This window comes from Stegodyphus dumicola, chromosome 10 (genome assembly GCF_044657685.1).
Source record: "Stegodyphus dumicola isolate Sdum_Otavi_A_Nest chromosome 10, ASM4465768v1".
NCBI lineage: Eukaryota > Metazoa > Arthropoda > Arachnida > Araneae > Eresidae > Stegodyphus > Stegodyphus dumicola.
Window position 1 is genome coordinate 30,672,376 of NC_140777.1, and position 21,578 is coordinate 30,693,953.

The 21,578-nt window shown below is 32.5% G+C and overlaps 1 protein-coding gene across 1 annotated transcript in view; it reads left to right on the forward strand.

Moving 5' to 3' along the window:
• Positions 1 to 21,578, forward strand: part of LOC118204695 (beta-alanine transporter-like) — a 314,607-nt gene that overhangs the window by 233,836 nt on the left and 59,193 nt on the right. The window contains exons 2-5 of the mRNA XM_085825101.1: positions 5,528 to 5,631; positions 10,296 to 10,450; positions 12,577 to 12,745; positions 19,026 to 19,152. Coding sequence (XP_085681227.1) covers positions 5,528 to 5,631; positions 10,296 to 10,450; positions 12,577 to 12,745; positions 19,026 to 19,152 — 555 coding nt within the window. The remainder of the gene's footprint in view (positions 1 to 5,527; positions 5,632 to 10,295; positions 10,451 to 12,576; positions 12,746 to 19,025; positions 19,153 to 21,578) is intronic.

A 21,578-nucleotide genomic window follows, 5' to 3' on the forward strand; every position in this document is an offset into this window, starting at 1 on the left:
AAGTGAAGAATTAAAAAACATGAAAAGGAATTTGATTCTGTATAGAATCTTGTGATAGTAAAATTATTTCATTTTGAAAGTAGTCTATAACTCTACAGATATTTTCTATTAGTATGATTTATTAATGTTTTGCTAGTAACTTCTCTTGACAAGTTCGGTAGCCAATTAATTAATTTAAGGAGGTTTTGTTTAATAGTTGAATAGAATTTAATAGTTGTAAATTTAAAATATTCTTTTATCAAAAAATTTAATTTTATTGTAGCTAATTAATTACAGATCAAGAAACACTATTTCATGCTGATTTGTTCTATTAAGTTTTATTTAAGAACAGTAAATTTGAAATTTCTCAATAGATCCAAAATTACTGATAGTTATTTTATCCTCTATGTATCTAAAAGATTAGCAAGAACTTTTAAACTAATATTGTCCAACGATTGCTAAAACTCATATTATTTTGCAAATAAGTAGAGGTTACAAATTTGTGATGAGAAATTAGTTCCCATAGGGATTCTGTGTATTTGTTTAAAAACAGTGTCATTAAATGTCATGCATTTGTGAGAATGTGTGCAATGAAAGAAATCTTTCTATCTGTCTTTGGTTGAAATAAGTAAGGATTTCAGAAAATTAAAACTTTCTTTCGAAGGAAAAGTAGTTTAGAGATTTTTAAGGATCATAGCAATTAATATCTCTCATTTAGAAGTTTTATATTGCAGAAATAACTGGGACATTACTCAATAGAAATTTTGATCTTGTTTAGCTGAATTAAAAACAATAGAACGAAATATTTTAAGCCGTAGCGCAAAAAAGTTGTAGAGACATTAGGATTTTTTGGAAGCAGGAAAGATGAAAAATTAACAACGCCTTCGCCGGGAATTGAACCACGGACCTCTGAAATATCGGCCCAGCGTACAGAACCACTACACCACGAAGGCACGCAAGAAAAGCGGGAGGAATACCTTATAAAGTAGTGAAAATTTTTCTTATGATTTTTGGTACCGTTAGAAAAAAAATCTGATTTTAAGCGGTGTCTTATAAAATTTGGGAAAACGCACTTATTTTGTTGATTACTGAAATTCTTCTTCAGCAGTCCTTTCGTGAGTAATATGTTGATTAAGTTCTTTCTTAAATAGTTGGCTGTAAAAGGGTTTACCGATATCATTGAAGTTATTACTTTATCTACTTTTGCGATCGTAGATTTTCACCTAATTTCCAGTATTATGTTCTAAATTGTATTCCTGCTGTTTTTGAGGCAGTAGTGTTTGCTTATTCCGAAGATATGTTTGAATTTAGTGCTAAGTTTCATTATTTCTCTTAATTGTAGGTCATTAAATATGTACAAACTTCCTGTGCTATGTGAGAGTGTGTTTCTTGTGATTCCTGTGTTTTTAGTAACATGAAACAGAGAATAACTATGTGAAAACTTACGGGAATCCTCTAACCGGCAAGGCCATATATACATATGGCCTAGAATGCTTTTTGTGATATCTCTAAGAACGTATATATACGTGCATATTAAAATATGTCAAATAAGCTAAGGTAATATGTTAAAAGTACACAAATCCAGGTATAAAATAGCAGGAGAAATTTTACATTAAATCAGGAAAATAATTTATTCTCATGGTAGTTTTGGAAAACTTGCGCTTTCTTAGGGAAAACCCTGGCTTAACCTAAACAAATTTGTAACTAAATAGCATATAAACTATGTCTTCCCAGTAAAGCATTTGTAGAATAGAAAGAAGTTTTTAATAGAATTATGTATAGAATAACTAAGTGGAAATGCACAGGTAATTTAACTTGCAATTTTTTATCTAAGTTTTAATTTATTTGCTTTTACTCTTAGCCAGTTTAATTTTTCAAACATGATTGATGAAACCACTACAGGAGTTGTTGAAGCGGAAGGGTAAGCGGGGACGTGTTACCAGGACTGCGAAAAAAAGCAGGGTTCCGATGTATTAAAAATTAAATTCCTTTTCGGAGTGACTTGGATCTTGTTTAGCTGTATTTTGATTGGTTAATAAAAAAAACTTAACAAATACAAGGTGTGACACACACGAAAAAAAAACTAGACTGGCCCAATAAATATTTGCACTTACAGAATCAGTTCTCCCTGATATTATCACCTTCATAGTAGTTCCCTTCATCATTCACACACTTCTGCATTTGGTGCTGCCATTGCTGGTATCAGTTCGGAAAACAGGTTTTTGGAAGGCCCTTCATGAGATTCTCCGTTTTTGCCTGAACCTCTTCAACTGAGGTAAAATGTCTTTAAGAAATAAAAAAAAATCTCATGGAGCCAAATCAGCTGAAGAAGGAGGATGCCACTGCTTCACAGATAAGGCCGTGTGAGCGGTTGCGTTGTCTTGGTGCAACAGCCAGCCATCACTCCACAACTGTGGCCTTATTTCCCTAATTTTTAAAGTAGTCTATATCTCTACAGATACTACAGTACTTCACTGTAGTAGTGTTGACCACTGAGAATCCACTCAATCATTACAATTCCATTAACGTCGATGTAGACAATTAAAACTGCCTTGAATTTTGATTTTGACATGCGTGCTTTGCCCCTTCTCTCTGAAAACCGCTTATGACATTCAAACATACGTGCACGAGACAAAGTTTCATCTGCATAAGCCTCATTTATCATTTGAAATGCTTCCGCGGCTGATTTCGTAAGTTTCACAAGAAACTTCCTGTTGATTCGTTGTCAATTTTTTACATTATATATTTTTTCCCGGCAGAATGCAGTTGCACATGTTCACTCAATGACGCATTACTCCCAACTGGCGTGATCGTTTAGTCGAAACTAGCCGCATGAATAGAGGAGGTGTGTGTGATGACATCACCAAAACAGTTGCTGCCAACTCCACTCTTTTCTCAAGCTACACACTTAGTCTCGTTTTTTGTGTCATATCTCGCATTACTGGTTGAAGCATAAGTGTGTCTGTTATGAGCGTTAAGCAAGAATTATGTAACATGGAGTAATTTTGAAATAATATAGAAAGATTAGAAAGTTTATTATTCAGATTAGAAAGAAACTCAATTTAGAAATTTTTATTATACAAATTACTATTTTTAGAACAGAAACAGGAAATACCCATAGACAGTTAAGGGTCTATCGCAAATTAAATTTAGAATTTTGCTTTACATATTTTTATCTTACATTATACAGGATGTTTCAGCAATTTGGTTACAAACCTTCAGAGGAGATGGTGTATAAATAGGTGATTGAAACACACATAGCAATGCATGGTCGGAAACACTTTCCTGGAACCGTAGTAACGACACAAAACACAGCAAAAACAGACCGTCATCATCAAAGAAGGTGTCCGAAATTACGTTTGAAATATATCCTCAACATGGGATCAGCAGAGGTGGTCCGGTGCATTGGTCAGTAAGATCACCAGAAGAATTAAGGTTACATTAGGTTATTTGAATATGTCAAAGCATAGGTGACCTATCTGAAGCGGAAGGACGGCTTCGTGTAGAATGTTTTAAGGAAAACTGGTTCGTGTTTACATCGCACGTGGCGGAAACCACAGAAGTCAATCATGCTGACAGCCTGTTCGTCTGCTTTCAAACCCGCGTGAGACTACCATATTCAGTGCCCCAATTCAGTTCACCAAGGGACTGGTGCGACCTCCAAATTTTAAGGTACTATTTTGGCGAAGGGGAACTTCAAACTGATTTTCGCATCTAGATTTCAACTTGGTATTTGAAAACATTTTAAGTTAGCGCAGGTCACAGAAATCTGATCTTGAACGCATCATCAATATGGCGATATAAAATTATGAAAAGTCTTATAAAAAAAGCAATTTTTGTGGTCAGTGAGGTGGATGGATGACCTCATATGACATCTTTATAAGAATTTTTCCCCGAATATAAACGGACCATTTAATATTAATGATACATGGAAATCCTTTTTACTTCCTTATACGAAGTAAAAAGGAAGTATTGTAATCGCAAAAAGTTTCAGACAGCATATTTCAACGAAAATATCCATTTTGACCGCTATCGAATGCACTTTAACGATGTCTTTGCGTGATACCTGTACGTGAAGACAGAATAAACTACTCTTTTCCTTCAAAAATTATAAAACTGCTTTAAAATTAATTCTGAAGAGAATTTTTCGTGGCGTCTGTACGAACGTACGTACGTTCATGCGTACGTACGTATCTCGCATAACTCAAAAACGAGTAGCCTCAGAACGTTGAAATTTTGTATAGGACTGCTATAACATGTAGATGTGCACCTCGTATTTTGGTTGCAATCAGCCGCACCAAACGTATATAAATATATTTATATATAAATCCACTCTGTTACCCGGCTCAGTGATCTCAGTTTCTTTGCTCTTATATGTTGGTAAATTGTACATTTTTTTGCATTAAAAATGATTGAATTATGTTGTTTTTATCTTCCGGTTAAGGATTTTATGCCTTTAATAAATATGTGTGCAATATTTTTAGAATTATCAGCAATTTTAAAGTTGTTTAATTGCCGCTAAGCCTTTTTTAAGCGGCCATTGATGTTTACATTTGAAACAGGAGACTAGTGGATTTGTTGCCAATCTAGAGAAACTTATCTTCGGAACAACAAAGATAACGCCTTCATTTATTATTTAAATCATGCTTAATCCGTTCTGGAATTTTTTCGAGGAAATAAGCGTTTAAGATTTACTTCGTAATTTTTAATATAGATATTTTGAGTTTTTATGTATTTTTGCCTTTTCGCGAAGTGAGAACTGAATTAATTAAATGAGAAATACTCAATCGTCTGTGAAAAACTGTTTCTTTTTTTTTTCTTTTTTTTTGTTTTGTTTGCTTAATTTCTTTTATACATCATTCTAGATTTATTATAGTATTTGAATAGAACATGTGGCAACGATTAGATAATTCTATTCTTTAAATGATATAAATTTTGTACATTATGAGTTATAATATGAACGAAATATATAAGTTAACTGTTATACAATTATTAATACTGTTAAGTGAATTTAGCGCCAGAGTGTCGCTATCGTAAACAAATACTAGAGTGAATTTTAAAGAATGTATTTATTCTATTGTGGTTTATGCGCTGTCGGCGAAGTAGATTTAGGAATTCATGTGGTGTACACATCAGATTTTTTTTGTATTAATCATGGCGTCAAAATTCCATTACGTTACTCTAGGTTCAACCCTCTTTTTAATCCCTATAAATAGTGAAAAGCAAAACCTTTGCTATTCAATAACATGGCTTTCTTGGGATTACGAATGCCTTTGATATATACCTTTTAGGCATCTGATTCAAAGCTCGTTTGAAGCAGAAAGTTGCAAAATACAGTATGATGTACTTAATACGTAAACTGAAAAGGTATGGTAATAATAAATATTAATATATTTTTATAAGGCCTGCTCATCACAGAATCTTTAGAATGCTCTATACAAAGTGGTTATTAAAAAGTCCGGTTGTTTTAAATAATGAAGAAATTTGTGATTGTACTATTAGAAAAATTTTAATTCATTCTTCTTTTTTTTTTCTTTTTTTTTTCTAGTGGAATCTTGTGTGTGATTCAGCCTGGCTGCCATCGCTAGCCTTAACTATATTTTTCACGGGAGCTTTCATCGGTCAGTGGTTGTATATATTAGTTATGAACAGGTAAGTAACTAATTTATTTAACATTCTTAGACAATGTTTTTTCTCAATAGAAGTAAATTTGAGACGAAAAACTCAGAATTTTATGTCAATAGTTTTTAAGAATAATATTAATATTTTTAGAATGAGTTGTATTGCGTATACGCAAGAGTTCTAAATTACGTTGTTTGTGAATATTTACCGCTTTTTTAGCTCAAATAACAGATAATATGTTAAAAAGACACGAGTGGGCATTTCATGTTTCAAGCTGCAATATCTGTGTTAAATGTTCGTGTAAATGCGTAAAAGCATTCATTCTGTTGTTTATAGTTCTGTTATAAGGAATTTTCGCCTTCCCCACTGCGTGCTCTTGTACTGTAAATAGTAGTATATCCTGTTAGTAGTCGAAAAATTCAGAGTTTGAATCTCGGTGACCGCACAGATGATAATTTGCATTTCTTACCCCAAATAAACTAACAGGTCTACAGTGGGAGAACATCAACTAAATATGGAGATGGAGAGTAGTAGGAAATTTTTTCCTTACACATATCGTTCTGTCGCGGTGTAGGTGGAAGCCTGTTCAGCTAATAGTCATAGACCCTGGAGTTCGAATTCTGGTGAGGGAATAGCTGACATTTCGTGTTTCCTGCTGAGAATAACTTAGTAGCTCTACGCCGTCACAGTCCACCACAGGGCAGGCATAAATATGCACTACATAGCAAACATAATCATGTCTCATTTCAAGCAATATAAGCGAGTTTGAAAATGTTATCGGAAAACTGAGAATATATTAATAGGTATAAAGACAATGTTAATCAGAGTCACAGTAACATATCAATGACATGACACACCAGAGGAAGATGGAACTATGTATGATCTGATAAGAAAATGATGCTGGAAACAAGAGAGGAAATTGGATGAAATATGAGAACACTGTTACGTGCTTTTAATGAGCCTAACACAAGGCCACGGGCATGGAATGATTTACATAGACTAACTAAGCTTCACTTCCTACTGAAATGTCATCCTCTCTTTAGTCTATGTTTTCTGTAGTTTCTGGATGAGTATTGCTGTAAATGTCCATTAAATATGACCATTTAAAATTTCAACATTGGTGATTTTAAAAATAGCAATGCTTTTTATTAGTAGTAACTCAGTACTCAAGAGTGTAAATGTTATTTTGGAACTTCCTCTGTGTCTTTATATATGTTTCCCAATATTTTAGCTACAGTGAGTGGTTAGCTAATATGTTACTCAAATTTCTTTCTTTATATACAACTTGAAAAATCTCATATTTAGTTTTCCAGAAACTATAACTTCCATTACAGATGTTCAGACGTAATTCTTATACCCCTGTACGTTTACCTTTTTACTTAAAGAGTAAAACAAAATGTCTTAAAATGTAGGCTTGGGGAAGACAATCCATTGTCTTTCATAACTTTATAAATTGCTTACATGCCACAGTCTGTAATATAAAACTACGTTGTAAAGCCCGCCACAAGCTGCTTCAAAAGTGAATACGTAAAATAAATTAAATCAAAAATGTTTAAAATTTGAAATCTTGAAACTTCAAGTTACAATCATAGCCTTTATAGAAATTTTGGTTTTAAAAAAGGTGAAATAAAAGTTATGAGAGTTCATATAAGTATTTTGTGTTTTTTCTAAAATAAAAATTAATGTACGTTGATGCTAATTTATATATATAAGTAAATTTTTAGATATGATATTAATAATATAAGTAAATCTTTAGATATGAACAATATTACACATATTAAAAATAATTATTACATACATAATTATACATATTATAACACATATTATGCGTATTAGAAGTAATGTATTTTGATGCTGATTTATAAAACTAAATCTTTTGATATGAATAATATCAAAATAACTCAAAAATAATTTTAATTTTAATACTTTCACTATTTTTATGCAGTAAATGCAAAAACAATAATAATTCGTGCATGTTTCAATAAATCTGATTCCAGACTGATACTTGGAACAGCCATGCCATTGGCATCATAAACAATGGAGCGTTACTGAACTTGATATTCTTGTATTCAAATCTAAGCTTTAGTGACTCTATGAATTTTCCTTCAAGTCTTATTTACATTTTTAATTGTTAAATTTACTGTATAATCGAATAGATGTGCAATACTGTTTATTTAATAATTCCTAAATTAGAACAACTGGCTCTAATGTATGAGTAATGATATCCTGCGCAATATACGTACTACATGTTAAAAACTAAAACTGCTTGAGGAAAAATACTTGGTTGGGAAAAAATCCAGATAATTGTAAGGTGCATTTATTTCACATGTGTGCCTCTATTTTAAATCAGAATAAGGAAATTGACGCAGAATATCACTAATAATTTTCATAAATTATCAGACTTTTAATAATGAATCCCCGTTTATGATAATTATGAAAAGTTTAATTCATTTCATTTTTAAAACTGGTTGATACAACTATAAGAAATGCAAAATTCTGACATGGATGAAAGTACTGAAAGTGAAAATCAAAACCGCATTTTACCATTTCAGTATGTAATATTAAAAAAAAAAACAATGCTTAAGCGTAATATACAGTTTAAATATACAAGAGCGTACTTCTTGTCACAATGCGAGATACATTCATACGTTCATGCAGATTCTTCATTATTTAGTTTCTTTAAATATAATACATGGTGATAATATTTGGTGACAATAGTTCGAAAAGTGAATCAGCGGAGAAAGTAAAACGACGCAAAATGCCGTTTTCAGACTAACAGTCCATGGGCCTAACGCCCCCTTGGGATAAACGTACCATTTTACTTCACTAACAAATTTTCAACACATCCAAAGTAAAAAGAGGAAAAAAAACTAACGTCTAAAGCAATAATCTTAAAAATTAAAAGATTTACCTATTTGACCAAGAAAACAATATATAACCATAAAATTTTCATATATAAACAGATGTACGCACGCACTCGAAAACTAGTTTAATTAAAGGGAAAATTTGTATAACAGAATTTTTGGAAAGGAAACTTGTTAGACTTGAGAAAAGCCTACGTTTTGGAATTCACGAGAAAATTCGAAACAGCTGAATATTGAAAAAGGAGCAGATGGAATGGACTAGCAGGATGCCAGGTGACGAGTGGTAACAGTGTATCTTGGAGTCACAACTGGCGGCAACAACTGGATTCAGCTAAAATCTTAAATATTAATAATTACGTCATGTACGTTTTATGGACACTTGTTAAAGTAAAACAGATGTGTCACAGAGATGAGTATGTGAACATCTAAAAATTACAATCCCTTTTGGTGATAGTTTTCTGCGTCTAAAAGCACGACGACACAGGTCAGTAAATGCATATCAAAAGGCTTCTGACCGTACAATGTCAACATGAAGAACGAAGACGGTTATATACAAATCACCTGTATGTAAGTTTATCAGTGATTTGCGTCCCTCGCACAGAAGGATACACTTTAAACTGATATCGAATTCACTTCAGCTGACACCACAAAAATAGTATACTCTGCGCGTTAAGTCATGATTTGGTCTATAACTAACTTCCGAAGATTTCGTATCAGAAGAAAGCTTGTAAATATTTATCAAAAATCTGCGTAACATCTACGTAATCTACGTAACATTTAAGTAAAATGTTTACATTTTGATTGTTTGGACAGAGATAATTGTCATTTGCCCCACTGATCTGAATAGCATGCCGTTTAAGTTGAATGCAGAGCAGCACAGGATTCCTTGCTCGATATGCTCAAGCATACCTTGCCACCATGGGCCTTCATGCCAGTTTTAACACAAGTTTTTACGAAAAATGCATTCAAGCTCGCACTACTGATTAAAGGCACCGCTACAAGCTCTGCTATATAAAAAACGGTGGCTGAGATCATTCGACTTAAATACTATCAAACACGTATAGCATATGTTTGGAACTCATTTATCACCTCTATGATTCTCCCGAAAATTTTATGATCAACGAATATGACTGCTATATAAATAAATACATGTAACTCATATTGCCACAAATGATCTTATTCTAGGCATAAAGTTGTCGGCATGTGTTTTCCATAGAGGTCATCTTAATTTGGTATAGACAGACTCAACCAGAAAGCTTTGTGACTAGTTCTCGATCTTTCCTTCGCATTATCCGTAAAAGTGACTCTTAATATACACAATGACTTGTAAACGTTTCAATAAAATCCAGTTGAATACATTCCTTTCTTATCTACTTTCTCACTTTGTTATTTACTTTTTAGATATGAGGATATATGACATACAAATACAGCAGTTAATGCAATGAATGCCCACCGTATTCCCAGTTTTATTTTTGAAGATAGCACATACGAATCCGCGAATTGTGAAAAGTATTCGAGATTCGACATCTCTAATTTTCTTCGAATGACGAAAAAACTTCATGCTTTTTCGTCATTCGATTCTTTTTTGCACGAACATAAAATCTTATTAAAATCGTATCTATATTAAATGTTTTAGAAACAAAGAAAAAGGAGTATCTTAATTATGATTATCTCGAGCAGTGGTCATTAGAAATTATTTAGCAGAAATCCAGTTCTGAATTAGAATCCAAAGAAATCAGTACTCATTTGGTGCTGTCTATTTTTAGTTTTGAAGATATTTAAATAAATAAACAAAAAAAAATTCTTAATCTAATTGGTTCTTTTTTTTAGATACGGGAGGAGGTTGAGTTTCTTCGCGTTCCTGGCTGTCCAGTGCCTTTTTGGAGTCGTCACTGCCATTGCTCCAGACTTTGTTTACTTCATCGCCCTTCGGTTTGTCGTCGGTGTCACCTCTTCAGCCGTCGTTTCGTCGCCTGTTGCATTAGGTAAATATAATCCTAGACAGCAATGTCCCTAGAAACCCAAAGATGCATTCATATTATGGCTTAATATCCTAATTGTAAGTTTTAAACATCGGTGTAAAGTTCAAAGTTGCCATGGCCAATCTCAGAGGAGTACATTTTATTCTAATACTACAATCTTCTTAAACGTATGTTTACCTAACGATAATTCACTAAGAATTACATCGGCGAGATATCATTTTGACATCAATGAATTTGCATAAGCAAAGAAGCAAATCCTGAAAACTTTAATCGATCATTCCTGGTTGAAAACTTTCAAGAGTAAACGAACGACCTTTTATTGACAATAACTGGCTGCAGGTTGGCAATTTGCGTAAGAAATCTACAGATATAAACACCGAATCCTTTAAAATAAGACATCTGGTTTTCATCCTTAGCTAACCACTATAAATCTGGAACACTTTCTACACGGTGATTGAGAAGGCAACGGAACTACCCCCCCCCTCAACGCGACCTCCGAATAATAGTACATTATTTCCAACACAGGTAGCTGCACCGGCGCCAGCAATTACAAACAACAAAATACTTCCTCGAGTAGTAACACGTGAATTGCACTGAATCATTGTTGGTTTTTAAACTCTTCTTTGCGTACTCTTAATTTACATTACATTCTGATTTTAGAAAACGTGAAAAATCAAAGAGAACATAAGTCAAAATTTAAATTAGTTTAACCATTCGTAAATGTCGTGGTAATAGTCAAAATCTAACACGTACTTGACTCTGACTAAATTTTTGACGAAGTTCAGATTTCTGTCTTTGTACCGCTTCTCCAAATTAAAAAAAAATTATTACAGGGAAAAGAGTAATTAAAATCATAATTAAAACATTAAAGTAAATATTAAGTACAAATTAAACTTCTGTTATAGAGGAAAAGAGCATGCACACAGAAACTGCGAATAAACATTTATAAAAACATCTTACTTAGTTTACAGATTGAATAATAGCATAATATAATTATTAATGACAAAGAAATTTGTAAACAACGAATTCAACAAGATTTGAAATCAGAGAAAGTTTTCTAGTTTTTTCCTAAAATAATCTTTTCTTCGCATAATTTTATTTATTTCGGGATCTATAACTAGTTTATTGGTTTTTCATTCTAATATCTACAACATTTCCATCTAAATTTTTAAAAAATGTTTAAGAAACCTTTTTAAGAAACATTTTTAAGAAACATCTTAAGAAATATTTCTCTTTTATAATCTAAAAATATATTTTTCATATCCCTAGAAATAGTATAGATGACTCTTTTAGTTATTTAAATAAATAAAAAGAAGACGAAACAGAAAGACAAAACTGACACTTCAAAACTTTTGTTGATATTGCTTGCTTTAAAAAACAGTAATAATGTAATAAAACTTAAGAACATCACATTTCATTGAATGGTGATTTATAAGCAATATTAGCACATACATCTTTCTTTCTGTAAAAACTATTAGGCACTACAATGATTAAAAAGTTTAAAGAATCTTTCCCAGTACGTAATATTAGGGTGCTATTAAATATCCTTCAGTAATTAAAATAACGCCGCTCATGTCTGTAAAAATTATTATTTAGCCACATTAACTTAGTTTAGCATTGTACAAATTGGAAGGTTATTTGAATAAAATTAAATCGGATGTGAATATCAAAGTTGTTGGTCACCGCTAATTTATCGATTGATTCTTACCGACATATGAGGCAGTGGACTGAATTTAGATATATTGTTAAAATAAAATTAAAGCAAAGAGTATAATGGCTATCTAGAACTTTCATCCCCAGTGTCTTGTAGGTTGACAGTCAACGGTGTGAGACGGTGCCATTGGTTCATGTGTTGGCAATAGTTGCTAGGCCGTGTGAATGACAAATTATTAATAACTTGGGTAAATGTAACATAACTCTTAAACATTCTACGAAGAGTTCGCTAAGGATATTTCTGATCTTATTAGACGAGCAAATGTAAGATGCAAACAGATCTATTCTCAAAAATCGTAGCCGATATAACAATCATATGAATATTCTATGATATATAAACACCGAATTCCTGTGCCTTTCGATTTCACTGATTAAAATAACAAACTGAATGTAACTGCTAATCATTTTTTTTTCAGCCCAAGAGCTGGTGGGTCCAAAGTACAGAAATCAAGTGTCTGTTCTTAGCCAATCTGCCCGCAGCATGGGTCTCGTGTTTTTATCCATCATGGCCTTCCTGGTGCGGGACTGGGCTCACATTGCTCTGGTCACCACACTTCCCTTCTTCGCTTTCTTCTTGTATTGGTGGTAAGTATCTCTGCAACGAGTTTGACAAAATTCTTGGTATCTTTCCCACAATTCGAATTCAACATTAAACCTTTCAGCTGGAGATGTTTTGAATCGCGAATAAAAGTCTACAAAATTTTAACATAGGTGCTAGAAGAATTCCCTTGCAACATGCTAACAGGTTCCTACTTGAGTTGTAACTATTAAGAAATCTTTTCACACACTTCGTTCAAAAGCAAAGAAAAAAAGAAAAACGAAAACAAATGGGAAAACTCGATCAGACAAGCGGTCAGAAGTCTCATCTAGGGGTTTGTCCGGTTGTATTTTCCCACGAGCTTCCAGATGAAAGTTCCGGCAGTGAATAGTAAAATAGGCTCTACTCCGATACAATGAACTTTATATGAAGGTAGAAACGCCAGCAGGAGGACCAAAAGGAATTAACTGTAACTGCTTTCGCGGGTTGACAGTTTGTTTTTGATGCTGTCGAATGCCTATTTATTTTCGTATTTTTCAACATGTTTTAATAAAAATGTAATTCTAAATCACAGACAGTTTATGCGATGTGTACTGTGTCTAATAAGAATAAAGAATTCATTAAAAGATATATATATATATATATATATATATATATATTTTAGACTAACACACTTTTATAGACTAACACACATTCTGATTATTGTTATTTATTTTCTTCAATATTATATTCCGCTATCCTATCGTTAGTAGTGCACATTATTATCCATATCCTAGGAAAAATTACTTATTAAACTGTGTAAATTAAATATGAAGATTTTTTTATCAGTAAATAACAATTATATATTTTTAAAAAGTTAAGGTAAAAATCGTAATATTCTTATTTCCACTGACGCCAATAGTGTATTTTGTAAATACTGGCTAGAGTGGATCTGCAGTTGGAAAACAATGGTATGGAATTTGACCGTTGCAGTTTAGGAAAAAGGAAAATGTGCACTTACACGAAATATAAATATGTTTCATATCATATCCCTGAAAACTGCTGCAGAAGGAAGCAAACAGAGCATCGGTCTGTCTAACAGCTATTGCTATTACAAATAATGAATCTGCAGGAAACGATTTCTTACCTCTATATAGGATGATTCAAACGGACTAAGAAGGTTTCAATTCTGTACATGCATTAATTTTAATGTACAGTCGAGCCTCCTGATCTCATATATCTTAATATATGTGGAAGAAAATTATTTAGTATTTAATTTAGCGTCTTCCCACATCTATCTCTAAATATCTTCTTTGAATCTTTCTTCTATCGTTTTGATTCCTTTACCAAAATATCGACTTAATAGGTTAATTACTAGTGCTCGTTTCCTAGATACTCTTAAAGTATTCATTGATAACTTCTTTCTTTTGATAAAATGAAGAAGTTAACAATGAATTACCGAATGCAGTGATTTATGAAATTTTGTTATGAAACATCAAGTAAAATATGCATAAACTACTCATATTCACCATATTTATACATTCTATAGTAACTAAATACTTTTATTATTAGACCTATATTAACAAACATAATTATATTTGTGCCTCTAAATTTCAGTTAAATGAAAACGCATCGTAACTTTTTATAACTGAAAATTCTATCTTTAAAGAAAAATAACCGCTATTGAAACCGAGAAAAAAATAACCGATATAATACTTGGCATGCGGGCAACGTATTTTTACGTTTTTTGCAGTTTATCACTGGAGCGCGGGTCACGTAAAAATATGTATGGCATGCTCTCAACGTATTTTTACATTTTTTGCAGTCTGTCACTGGAGCGCGGGTCACGTAAATATACGTATTTATTAGATTTGTGGTGGATACCCGCTAACCACCACAAATCTATCAAATACGTATAATTATATGTATGTGTGACATTATATGGGTGTTGTTTTCGTTGCTAGGCAACGCTTTGCATTTTTTTCTTTCAACCAGTTATGATTGTCGAGTTACTTGGTCTTTTGTTGAGTTATTTCTTCTTCAATCGAACTCTTAGCTTCAGAAAGTACAAGTCGTGTTTTGTCAATTTGAAGTTTGGTTTTTTATTATTGATTAAATAAATTGATAAAATGAACCGTTGTGATAAAGATAATGATGAAGAAGTATGCGCTGACAGATTATTGGACTTTTAGTATGATAGTGATTCTGAAATTCAAGATATCGAAGAAAGTGACGATGATGACATTATTCCACGTTCTCGAGTGTTCGTCCGAAGAAGAATTTCTAGTAATTCTGAAACAACTTCTGATGAAGGAACAGATGAATGGTCATCGATTGACAATCCTCCAGACCTTGAAGAGATTTTGGGTCATCCTGGGATAACTAACATGGCTAATGCTCCTGAATCCACAGCTGATGCAGTAAAGTTATTTATAGGCGATGATGTTTTTGCATATTTAGTCGCGGAATCAAACAGATATTATTATCAAAATATGAATCAGTTCAAAATATCTCCCAAAAGCATGAAATGGAGAGCTATTACGATTCCCGAGATGAAGAAATTTTGGGGGCTTATTATTTTCATGGGACAAGTTCGTAAAGACGCCGGAGACAATTGTTGGTCAACTGATGTCTGCGAAAGTGCACTGTTTCTTTTTTTTTTTTTTTTTTTTTTTTTTTTCAAAAACTGTGTCAAGGGATAGATTTCGCCAAATATGGAAGGCTTGGCATTGCAATAACAATGAAGACATCACGGACGATTCTGATGGATTATTCAAAGTAAGGCCTATACTAAATTATTTTGTTGAAAAATTCAATAGCATTTACAAACCGAAACAACAAGTATCGTTAGATGAGGGCATAATACCTTGGAGAGGACGATTGTCTTTTAGAGTTTACAACGCTGGAAAAATTATAAAATACGGCATAATCATACGAATATTGTCTGAAAGTGACACTGGTTATATTTACAATTTTGAAGTTTATGCAGCTCAAGGATTACGTTTGATCGATACGATACTCACAGTAGTTTCGCCATATACTTCTGTCTGACACCATTTGTACATGGACAATTACTACAACAGCGTCGATAACACGGAAGCCCTTTTACAAAAAAAAGAAAAAAAAAAAAAAAAAGAAAGAAAGAAAATACGAATTTGCGGAACAATTAGGAAGAATAGAGGTCTACCAGAGTGCCTGAAAAAAGGAGAAACAATCTTTCGAATAAAAAATTATATATTGATACAAGTTTGGCAATCCAAGAAAGAAGTCAGTCTCATCTCTTCAATCCATTCTACGGAAATGAAAGAAAGCAGTAATGGTGATTGTACCAAGAGACAAAAAATCACAAAGCCAACTGCTTTGATCAACTACAAGTACATGAAAGGAGTAGATCGGGCCGATCAGTATTTGTCCTACTATAGTTTTTCGTAAAACAGTGAAGTGGACAAAGCGCTTAGCTATGCATATGATGAATTGTGCATTTTTCAATGCATATATAGTATACAATTCGACAAAGACGCAAAAAATAAGATACAAGAAATTTTTGCACGACATCGCACGACATTGGGTTACTGATGAACTACCTGAAATCAGCACTGAAGAACCAAAGCAAATGATATCAAAACGCGACCCTCCTGGAAGATTTTCCATGGATATGCGCAAACACGTATTGGAGAAAATTGTTGGTGAAGAGAAGAAGAAAAATCCACAAAGACAATGTCGCGTGTGCGCAGTCAAAAAAGTGCGAAGTGAAACGTGTTTCATATGTAGCCTCTGCCGTGTTCCTCTTCATAGAGGAAAATGCTTCGAACGGTACCATACTGTAAAGATGCACGTGTTATGAAAAAGTGTTTTTGAATACATTGTAAAATTTTTAAAATCATTTATTTTTGTGATTTCGTAATAATATCTTTTTTTTTTTTCTTTTTTTTTCTTTTTTTTTTTTTTGTTGTTTGTTAAATAATCATACAGTATATATTTAAGTGTAAAATAAAAAAAAAGTTTCGTTCATAAAAACGAAGTAGTTTTCGATTTACTGCGATTTTCCTGAATAACCATACTTCCGCGCGATTCACGAAAAACGCTCGCTGCACGCGCAAGTTGGCGGCGAAGTATACCCTCATGCCAAGTGTTAAGAAATCAACCATTTAATATATAGTTCATCATTTAATTAAATTAAAGATTAATTAAATAATATTAATTAATTGAATTAAAATCACATTAATACAGAACTTAAAATACCTCAATGTAGAACTTTAAAATAGAAGCTTTCTACAGAGGTGTATATGTTTTGAATCAAACGCCATCGAGCTCGAGGGGTTCAAATATATGTCCCTCATCTTCAGAAGCAAAAATAGTTTGCTAACCTAACTTTATATTTTCCCTAATTTTAGGACAAATTCAATTATAAATTTTCTTCAGTATTTACCCCCAAGTTCAAAACCTAACGGCGAACAAATATTTTTCGGCTTGTAGAGAAATGCATACAAATATAGCCTACAGTATAGCTAGCAAATAATAATAACGGACAATTGTTTAGAATTAAAAATCAAAGGAATCAAAGTAAACCTTTTATAGAAAATCTACGGATAAATTTTGGGTATAGATGCAATCTGTTTAAAAAATAATTATCAATGTCTAGGCAATATTACTTTCTAATAGCCCGGCAAGTGTTCAAGAGTTTTGTTTAGAAATACCAAATTTTCCAAAACTGCCATGAGAAAGAGATTTTTTCTTCGGTTTAATACGAAAAGGCCACTGATATTTTACACTTGAAGTTATGGGCATTATATATATTGCCAACATTTCTTGGACATATTTCAAGATGTACGTATATATACACTCTTAAAAAGGTTACAAAATGTATTCTATGCCGTATATAAAAGGCCTGGCCAGCCAATGGACTAGAGAGTAGGTACGTCTCAAGCTATGATGTTACGTAAAAAATTAATGAAGTTTAATACATAAATTAGCAAAAAATAGCGAACAAATTATCACTGATAAACGAAAAATATATTTTATGCTAGGGAATATGTTCGAAGTACAGTGCTACAAAGTAAGCAAATGAAGGAATTCAAATTAAAAATTAGTTCAATTAAGAAAACATTATCACTATTCTGGAAACTACTTTATGTATAGCCTTGCTGCTTCGGGAAACAAAGTAGGAAGTGTAATGCTTCATGCGGAATTCGAATCAGTGGTCAAAAGGAAGAAGGTGGACATACGGGATAGGAACTAGACAAAAAATAAGCATTCGTGGAGATAGTTACACAAAGATTTCAGGAAGCTTCTAAGAAATTTCGACTTGGTGTGAATCAGTGGGAGGAGCAATTTTAGCCTTAAAGTTAAAAAAATGAATCCCTGGGTTATCATAGCAAAAGCTGATTTTATACTTTCTCTTTCAAGTGTAACCTAAGGTCGAGAAGATCATTTTGATAGGGCCACTCTTGTAATATCTAAGAGACAAAAACACGTTAGTGTATTATTAAGCTTCTGCTAACTAATAAGTAAAATAAAAATATTCCAGAGCATACTATATAGGGTAAAATATACTTCATATGTATTATATAGGTTGCGTAATTCAATACCTTCGATTCACAAGACAACCTTACATGTTCAATACAATGTTTTCAAGATGTTTTGCTTGACTACCAAGTAATAGCTGCCGTTTCTCTTATACACTTATCATAACACGACTTACATTGTCCTACCAACTTTCGCTGCTTCCTGGAAACCTGTACTTGTAAAGTTGTAAATATCAGACGAAGGAGAAATATAAACCTAAATTTGCATGTCCATAAAACGTCAATGCAGAAAAATCTGGGAAATTTAATGAGGGCTACTGAATGTTGCTATACAGAGAGAGACATCTTCCAGTAAATGAAGAAAATATTTTTATAAGGGAATTTGAAATTTAATGTTTTTATTCTCGCCTATCTGACACTATCTTTCTTAAATATGTATGCCAAGGAGGAGCAAATATTTCTCAGGAACTTTATGACCCTTCGTAGCAAATATACTGAACACTGAAGAAATTGCTCCATGTTTTAAATCTAAGGCATTGATTTACTTAAAGGTGTGCAAATGAATTTATTGCTACGCACAAAAAATGCTCTTTCCTGCTATGAATTTTAAATACCCGACAGTATGCAATTCATATAAGCTTTAGCATATTATATAATACAGCTTGCTGTAGAATTATTTGCAAACATTCAATATTAGATTTCAAACAGCAGTTTGTTAATAGTCAAAGCATAATTTTTATCGAATCGCATTACATATATGTATGGTAAAATGTTATAAGAATGTATTCCTTCAAGCATATGCAATAATCCAGCAGTTGGTCAGGGTATTTCCAGAGTCACCTGATTGGCTGAAGGACAAAGGGCGATACGAGGAGATAGGCAGGATCTTCGAAGTGATAGCTCAAGCGAACGGAAGGGAGCTGACTCCAGAATATATCATCAACATGAAGGTAAGTCTCATCATTCTCTTTTAATTTTTTGAAATAATGTGTCCTACATAAGACACCGTTTAATACAACTATTAACGAATATCTGTAGTAAAATCTGGATTTACGAATTAAATGCGAATAGACAACGGGTTAAATTAGTAAATTAAGTTCAATGAAAATTGTAAAAGTTCAGTTTTTGATATCATTCAAACAAACGTGGGTTTTTTTAATGCTTTACTCAAACTGCTCCCGAAGAATACGTGCATGTTGACTTTATTTCACATGCAACAAAATAATATCAAGTTACTTTAGATGTAACATTATATAAATCTTTCACACTTGCTCCACCAGCACGCCTAACATCTCTAGAGCGAACTAGCGGAATGCTCCTTATAACATCTGTCATGGACTGACCGTTGCGTTGTTTTAGTTAGCTTTATATGTCTGAAAATGTTGACTCCACAGAACCATCTGGCTTAGAAAGATTAGTGAGGGACATATATTGAAATATCTCACAAAACACGTAGTTACGGTTTGGCAGAAATTCACTTTTGATTACAAAAAGACATTTTGTTCAACGAAGGACATAAGGCCGAATGGTTGAAAGAGCCTGCTTATAGACACAAGCTATGCTGTCCTGCATTATGTTACTTCATACATTTCTTCTACAGTGAATATGTTAACGTATTTTAATATTCAAATTAAATTTTTTTTAAGTTTAACGCAAATGATATAGATTTTCTAAAAACCTTTTGAAAAGAGGAATATTATATGAATCAAAAATTTATTGAAAAGAGCAATTCACAAGAAAGATAGTTCATTTTTAATCTCTCAGTGTCTTTGAAATGAAATACAGATGCAACTTATCATCCAAAATATACTTAAAAATCAACGCATAGCTGACAAAAGCCTGTACATATGAAAATATAAAGCGTAAATATGACATTTGGTGATGCAGCTCAATTTTACTATTTTCTGAATTTTAAAATGTCATTTTTGTCAATTCTTTTCAAATTTGTCAATGTCAAATTTTTGATATGAATTGCATTTTGTAGAAGTTTCAGTCTCGGAACTTATTGGTGGATGCGTTAACAAGACGGCTCCTTAGAGATTTTACACATGCTCAGTGAGATTCAGATGCGGAAACGAGAAGGGCAATTCAATCGGAAAACATCATCACAATATTTTATTGTACCAACAGAACTATTGCAATAAGATATGGTATTAACGTATGTAAACTCGCGATCTGTGGCGATGAGCAATGATCAAGATGCAAACGGATAACTGCTTCAGTGCCAAAAGCCACTAATTTGAAATAAATTGATGAATTTGCAATAATAATAAACTATTATAATTGAGGCTTGCATCATCTGAAGTTCTCTAATTCCATCCAATGTAATGTCTTATTGGTAAAAAAATTGCTGTTATTAGTCTGCTTCAGCAGTGCTTGTTGAATGATATCATATGCGAATCACTCTCCAGATGTCTAAAATGACTACTAAGAGATGTTATGTCGGCCTTCTGCGTTGATGTCTAAGTCTTTATAATATCTGATGGTTTATTTTATAGTCTTTATATTACCTGATGGTTTATTTTATAGTCTTTATATTATCCGATGGTTTATTTTATAGTCTTTATATTATCAGATGATTATCGAATCATACGCAAATGATATAGATTTTCTAAAAACCTTTTGAAAAGAGGAATATTATATGAATCAAAAATTTATTGAAAAAAGCAATTCACAAGAAAGATAGTTCATTTTTAATCTCTCAGTGTCTTTGAAATGAAATACAGATGCAACTTATCATCCAAAATATACTTAAAAATCAACGCATAGCTGACAAAAGCCTGTAAATATGAAAATATAAAGCATACAGGGGCTATATGCTTACGAGAAAACACGCTTTCGTGAGAGATTTTCTAAGGACAATTGATCTTTACATTATACATGGTGGAAGTCAGGAAAACCCCGTCTCTTGGCTTTTGAATTCTATCCTGCTCGTCGGAATCCGAACTCGAATCTAATTGCCACTTTTTAGCGGTTTTAACTACTCGATCATTGGGTCCCAAACTATTTGCTTAGGAAATGGCGCTCACATTAAAAGTATTCATGTCAACGCTTCAAGAGTTCGAGAAGTTATCTTTATTATTAGTATAAAAGAAAAAATTTTACTTTTTTAACACAGTTTAAAATGAATTTCTTTTAGCTTGAAATATTTACTGGCATCGAAACGTTTTATTGGATTTTCTTAGTATTTCTTAAATATCTGAATAAAAAATGGTTTCTTATTCGAAGAGAAATCAATTTTTGATTATATAATCAGTATATTCAGTTATTTATTATAAAATAATGAAAAAACCAATAATTCTTCCACTAAGAATCGGTAGTTTTTCCATAAAAAAGTGATATTTCCGTATAGAAAGTAGAAATTTAGGGTAAAACA